At 42.7% G+C, this 7,500-nt stretch overlaps 1 protein-coding gene across 1 annotated transcript in view; it reads left to right on the top strand.

Moving 5' to 3' along the window:
• Positions 1-5,321: 5,321 nt before the first annotated feature.
• Positions 5,322-7,500, top strand: part of aqp9b (aquaporin 9b) — a 12,773-nt gene continuing 10,594 nt past the window's right edge. The window contains exons 1-2 of the mRNA XM_042073988.1: positions 5,322-5,568; positions 7,461-7,500. The exon at positions 7,461-7,500 is cut by the window's right edge and continues 87 nt beyond it. Of these exons, the coding sequence (XP_041929922.1) occupies positions 5,470-5,568; positions 7,461-7,500 (139 nt within the window). The 5' untranslated portion in view covers positions 5,322-5,469. The remainder of the gene's footprint in view (positions 5,569-7,460) is intronic.

Genomic DNA, 7,500 nt, shown 5'->3' with positions numbered 1-7,500 from the left:
TTATCTACTCACAGTCAGGAATGATCAGCGATAGAGAGATGAGAGAGAAGAAGTAGAGGAAGCGATAGAGAGATGAGGGAGAAAAAGTAAAGGAAGCAGAGGAAGAAAGGAGAAGAAAGAGGAGCGGATATGTTATGAAATAAATGGAATGATGATTTCATTTACAGACTAAAGGAGACAGGGGGGGATAGGGGAAGAGGATGAGGAGGGGGGTGTTGTTATGAAACAGACTGAATGAGGAAGTACATCATCAAGAAAAAGAAGAAGAAGAAACATTGTCAAAGAAATAAGAGAAAGAAGCAACACAGAAAAGGTTGCAAAACATGGCATGACGTTCACATGTTAGACCCTACCCATGACACACGTAACCCACTCGCCGGTCTCGTATCCCCTTCCCGGCGCCTTTTGCTCTCCTCGCGCTTGCGCCAAATATGAGGTACAGACCTACGCGCGGGCTAGCCGCCGTCACTCGGCTCTCCCCGTGAGCACTGCCCTTTACCCGAACAGCAGCATAACAAGACCGCGGCCCTGAACACACAGAACACCGCACCACCCCAACTCCACACGCCTGACACACTATGGCCTCGACTTAACACCAACAAGTACCCAAGTTATCCTGTAGGTCAAAAAAACGAATCATATCTACTAAATCACGAATCAAACTAAAAATATTATTCTTCATATTATTAATCAACTCAATATGTGCAATAATTATATTGTCTTAAATAGCTTGAGCTTAATTGGTCTATACAACGATATTAAAAGAAGTGATAAGCATTTGTCCACAGAGAACACATCGCATGAGCTGTGAAGGCCTGCGTCTGCACATAGTGTGTGATAGGCTAGTAGGCTCCTGGAAATGTAACTTCGGGGTGACGGGGTCGGACGTGTTTCAGGCTATATGTAAGTGAGTATGCGTTACGCGCATCTTTAAGTCAAACACAGTGTCACACTCTTAATGACCTCGGCCATATCTCTTCACCTTGTTATCTGATAGCCAGTCGCTTCAGTTATGATCCAAAGGTCTTGTTCATACGCAAAGGGTGAAAGCGCCACGACCATATACTACTACGTAGTCGGATTGCCCTTGTGAACGACCAATTCATGTTTTCAAAAAAGAATGAACATGAAGTTCATATTAGCTGTCAAAGTAGATTTTTTTTACTGCGCGCCCTTAAATGACAGATATCGAACTCACCTAGCTTAGTGCAGTTGTCAGTTGTCAATTATGATGTTAATTAGATTAATAACATACTCGAGCTAACCTCAATAAATTGATGTTGTAATAAAAAATAAATACAAATACATCACTTGCGCACAATACATAGTTTTCAATTTACTCATTATCATCAACAAATTTCTAAAGCGCATTTTACTTATTTACGTCTGAAGACATAATATATATCATAAACCACAATCGGAAAAGATTATCTCAAAACGGAAATTTACATAGGCCTACATAAGTTTACATAATTTAATTAAGTGGACAGCAGATGTTGATGTAGGCCCATTGTGGAGTTTTATAAATGACATAAATGACAAGCACAGAGAGTGTAGGCTCCTTATCACCCATCTGACCGTGTCGAAAGTGGTAAATATTATCTTTGCCCTAAACTGTGCGGGAATGAAGAAAATAACGCGGCTGATAACGATAACCTTGCTAAATTACAGCAATTATCCTTGGTAAGTTACAGCAATTATCTGCTGAACAAGCAATGTGTCATAGAATTACTGACATGTACAACAGCTCAAAACACAAAAAGGAAGGGAGAAACTCCACATACTACTTCATTTATAAATGTGTAAAGACTAAATTTATCATTGATCAACAAATAAACTTCTATTCTTGTAATTTGGATACAGTATGTGAATCATTAGTCTTGCGTTAGTATACTGTGAAGACAGATTAAGTACTGAGGCACAAGACAAAACTTTTGCGCTCCAATATAAAGTCCCGGGATTTAATGATGCAAGTAATTTCGGATCTTATCTCTTACTAATCTATATACGATGTCACATTTTGGACCATTAGAATATTCAATCTTATAGAAGATACAATTTGTGTGCTGGATTTTTTTCAAATGATGGTCAGACTGCTCAGCGAAATAACGGACCATCTAAATATGACAGGAGGATGTTGGAATCTAGTCACAACCAAACTATGGCCCCATCGATATGATCTTGTAAGACACGAGTTTTACATCAAAAACATTTCAGATACACTCATGCAGCAAACTTTCGAATCCAACAAAGCATTCAGACTGCAGGAAAAGTTGTTGCGCACAAATTCGCGTAGTACAACGGCGTTACTTTTTTCTCAACAAACCTTAGTGTACTTGATCTCCGGGTTGGGGACGGGAGAGGGCATCAAATGGAGCGATGCCATCAGAGCTGCCGCGTCCGTCTTCACTTCTGCAGGGAGTTCAACTTTACTAGAAGTCATCTCGCCGTTAGTGTCGCGCCTCGGGTCGAAGTCTGATGTCTTTTTTCAACCGCTTACTGATTGGGACTTTGAAATCCTTCCTGTATTTATAACCAGGTGTCGGAGTCAGTCCATTTTTATTGGGCAGAGAATAGGTCCGTCCTCCTGATACAATTAAAATAAAGCATTTACATAGAGGACTTGGACAGAGGGCGGGGGGAGAGAGAAGCCTTCTATACACACCCCTTCAGAAGAAAAAGAAAAACAAAAGATGTTTTTCACACTTCATAACTTATCCAAGAAGCTCCTTAAAATAGTTTAATAAAGAAACAAGCTTTGTAATAAGGAAATTCACTTGACATTATTCGGAGACGGATTAAAAAGTGATTCACTGAGATATCACTCTCTTGGATCGGGAACTGTGTCTGCGGAACAGCAGGCCACCCCGGCAGGCAGCGAAGCGTGGTTGGTCGTGTTGGGGCCTCATTACGAGAGAATTAACACCTAAGCGAAAGGCTAATTCTGTTGAGCGACTCGTAAATCAAAACATGGCTGAAGCTCGGTCCGCGTATATTATATAACCTATCACAATACCAGAGACATTACACTGAAAATTAAGCGTGCACGAGAGAGACAGTTATTTACAGGTGAAGCTTTCCTCTGTTTCCGCTCTATATTTCAGTGGCAACGCAAATGCACAAATAAGAATTAATATAAATATTAGACTGTTTCCTGTTGAAAATAATGTTCCCACTCTTCGAGTCACAATTATTCAATTGCATAGTTTAGTCAGCATGAGAAAGCTCTATAGCATGTCTGCTGTCTTTTGAAATTAGGTGGCCTAGTTAATGGTACCGTTTTAAAGCTTTGGAATGTCTGCGCCATCGTTTCATTCAACACTCTTGAGTGCAGTATTCCATGAGTGTGAATTTAACTTGGCAGAAGTCCGTTTGCTACGCATTTCACAAAGTGGCCTAAATGTTCTTGGGAAATCAGGATGTTATTTAACTGCTGACATCAAGCGCTCGCACCTTGTGTGCTTGTTTCGTAACGATTGCCCGTTGCGATGGGTGTCGCTTAGCATTTACCTTAGAACTTACAATAAACATCACAGACATGTAAGCTGGTGCGTCTAACATCCATGCTATCTTTACGTTGGACTATACACTCCACGGCAATATATTTCAGTAGACAGGATGTAGTAGCATATTTTTGTTTATAGTGTGTCGGGTTGTTTATTTTTTTGTTGGTGAACAAGTTAAGTAAAAAATCATTTTCACACTCACTTCACCATGCCCAAACTGCACACAAATTCTGCAGCTGCAGGTCAATTGCATTGTTGCTGTTTTATGTCCACTTGCATCTGTAGGCCTATTGTGGATGTCCATGCAAATGGCGTCAAGACCTTTAAACCAACAATCAAAAGAGAACACGAAGACGCAATAAGTAAATAGCATGTGATGTAAACATAACTGGCTATGTCTGTGTGGCCTGCCAGTAGCCTAAATTATATGTTTTCTTTTAGGTAGGGCTTGTTACGCGTTGAACTTGTTATGCATGCACATTCACACCCGCGATGTAAAGCAGCACATAATAGCCTACGAGTCTTATCAGTGTGTTGACAAACTGCACGAGTTTCCTGATATTGTAGATTCTGGTTGCTGACGGCTATCTCTAGCTGTAGAGTAGGCGAGTACCAGGGATAAGGGGGTCAATTAAACAAAACGAATAACACACAACAAACATTAAAAGTAGGCCTGAGTAAATACGCAGGCTAGGCAACATGTAAAAGCCATGTGTATAGAAGCCTTGAGCTAGGAGTAACTCCATGCCTATTCAAAAGCGTTAAGTGTGCTCGCTATGTGAGTCTTTGCCATGATAATAAAGCGGACGAGGTGTTTTAATTTGTGAACACCCCACTGAGGCGCTTCATATCCGTCAGCGCACCTCTTTCTTCGCAGCATGGGCGGCCGCTTGACAGCGCCTTCTTCACATCAAAGACGACACCCCCGAAAAAGTGACATTGATGAACGCAAGGATAACATTTCACACCTGTCGTCTTCTCCCGACCCGTTCCGTGAGGCTCACTGGCCCACCGCTTGAGGAGGCCAAGAAGTGTCAGAGCAAGGTCTATTTCCTATACACTGTGCGCCCCCTACTGGATAAAAAACACAGACACAAATTCCACCTTCTCTCCGACGATGAATGAAGACAACCTCTCGCCGCTGTGACAGCTTGAGGTATACAGTAGCCTATGTATTGTAGGCTATATACTATTTAAACTACATATCATTCGATAACACTGAAACACACCCAAAAAAAAAAAAAATGCCTCACACAAAATTTAAGAGCAGTCAAATAGGAATATTATGAGCGCTATGGGACGGGACGGGACGGCTCAGTGTCACATGACACATGGTGCTTAAGGTGTGCGGTCACAGAAAGGAGACTCCACATGCCGGAGTTTGCGCTCAGGCCTACCAGCCTAATGTCCAGAAGAGGGCGCCATTTTCGGGAGTTAAAACAGGACCTTTGGCTCTCGGTATACCACTGGCTTTTTAATCATTAGCCCACTATTTTTAAACACTAACACTAACACAACAACATGACGAATAAAAAACTAACCTATCATATGCAAACTAAATACATTTCCTCAAGTAAAGGTGAAGATGTCACTCATCTTAGTTTCTCAAACAGATTCTGCTGTGCGTAAAAGCGCAAAGAAAAAACACAAAAAACACTCAGAACCTCCAACCACTTCTACCTGTCACCTGCCAACCACTTCTACCTGTCACCTGCCAACCACTTCTACTCATCTAAAATCGGCTCACTCTGTACAATGCAATCATTCGAGGGAGGGGGGGGGGGGGTTATATGTGGAGGGAGTGAAAAAGATTAACGGGACATGTCAGTCTAGTGGGCATAACGCAAGCACTGTAAGCAGAGGTTGGCGGGCTTATTTGCGTCGCGGCTTCTGAGGAGTGCAAAGCCAAGCGCTCGTCATTTGTCTGTCGTGACAGGAGTGAGAAATCTGTCTGCCGAAAAAGATGGAGGGAAACAAAAGAACTATGAGGGAGCGATGCACCCTGAGGAAAGACATCATCAAAGAGTTTTTGGCGGAATTTCTTGGAACGTTCATCTTAATAGTGAGTACCCCTGTTTCTAATAAGCGCGGAAGCCAGCGGGACAGGAAAAGACATCTGCTCTGTCGAGGGAGTTGAGAGGACACCCTGACAGATGATTCATATTAATGACATTATCTTTATTCTGACAAATATGCTTTGCACATTTTTTTAACAACCGTTAAAGACTACTACTTAGGCTATTTTGACAGTTTTATTAATTGTTAATTTGACAGGCTATTGAAGCAGAAGTATATCTTAAAATGTGACAGTTTCTTGTTTAATATATTTTTTTTAAAGAAATCCTATTAATGACCGTCGCTAACGCATGACAGCAGCCCGCACTTTTGTGACTTAAATGAGATTATTCATTTTTAGTCTTTGATCACAGAGGGAGGCCGTTATCATTATGCTCCTTCCATGAGCATGAAAACTTCCATAAGACTGGTCCTCATATGTGGTTTAAAGACCATTGAATCCCTTTGCTCCCTGGGACAACAGCATATCTGCATATATATGGCACAAATTCCCAATGAGGGTTTTCTCCAGTTACTCAGACTGTCCATGCAGTGTGTGCTTTGGCTAAGTGTAGTGGATGGTCTTAAATGGAGCATGAGATTAGGAGTAATAAATAAATAAATACAGTCTATATATATATATCTTTGAAATGAAACCTTTATTCCACGTTTTTTGGTATTGTGGCTTTTGAAAATACATCATACTAAATATTTCAGCTATGTTCTCGAGAATGTATTTGAAGAGAGCCGTGGGACGTCACTTTACATCTGTAAAAGCATCGGCTTGTCACAAATGAAAATTGATTTCTTCTATAACTATTATTCTCCACCTCTCCCTCATTTTCCTCACGTTTTTTTCTCCGTTTTCTCCGCATGACCACGCGTTTGTGTAAATACAGTATACGCGCGTAAGCAAACATTTGATGGTGCGTGTGTTGAGTTGCGCGTGTGCCCGCTGAAGACCGTTATTTTTCAGCGGTGCCTCCTTCTTCCGATGGTGTGTTGATTGCTCTTAAATGTTGATTGCAATGCTAGTTGAGAAGGCTGAAGTCTGGAGCGCTGGTGTGTTTCAGGTGGCTGTTCACGGGCCAAGCGATGCCTTTGATCCAGATCACTGTGTGATCAGAGGTGAAGTTTAGGAACAAGAAAGCCTTGACCAACATTAGAGACCCGAGTTGATGACAGACTGATCACTCTGCACACAAATTCCACACTCTCACCACCACACACCCCATCTTTCTCTCTCTCTCTCTCTCCCTCTCTCTTATCATGCTATTTCCCATCTCTTTTCCCTCTCCTAGCCTTCCTGACATCCATGCCTCTCTGTCTCTCTGTCCTTCTGTTCCCTCCATCTCCTTCTTTCACTCACCCGTCTCTACCTTCTCCCTCTCTCCCGCCATTCTTCTTACGTTCCATCTCTCCGTCTCTTAAGCCCCCCCCTCTCTCTCATCTCTCTCTCTCCTCTCCCCCCCCCTCTCTCATCTCTCTCTCCTCTCCCCCCCCTCTCTCATCTCTCTCATCTCTCTCTCCTCCCCCCCCTCTCTCATCTCTCTCTTCTCTTCCATATCTCTCTGCTGGGTGAAGTCACTAAGGAGTGGAGTATTATGCCAAAGGTGTGATGTTTAATGGTGAGAGAATGGAAGCCTCATGACTGAAGGTTTATGTTTTCACACGCTGTGAGAATGTGTGATAATGTGTAATGGTGGAATGAAGGAGTTTTAAATCTCTCTCACTTGTGCCCTCCCCCTGCCTCTATCTTTCACACACACACTCTCCCTCACAACCACCCCCCTCCTTGTTTCTCCTTCTCCACCCTTCTCTCCCCCTTCTCTCTCTCTCTCTCCCTCTCCCTCTCTCCAATGCTCCCCCCTCCCTTGCCCCCCCCCCTCCTCCCTGCAGCTCTTCGGCTGTGGTTCAGTGGCCCAGACGGTGTTGAGTC

Source organism: Alosa sapidissima, chromosome 20 (assembly GCF_018492685.1).
Source record: "Alosa sapidissima isolate fAloSap1 chromosome 20, fAloSap1.pri, whole genome shotgun sequence".
In the NCBI taxonomy this organism is placed as follows: domain Eukaryota; kingdom Metazoa; phylum Chordata; class Actinopteri; order Clupeiformes; family Clupeidae; genus Alosa; species Alosa sapidissima.
The sequence above is the reverse complement of the archived record's forward strand: the minus strand, read 5'-3'. Positions and strand labels throughout refer to the sequence as shown.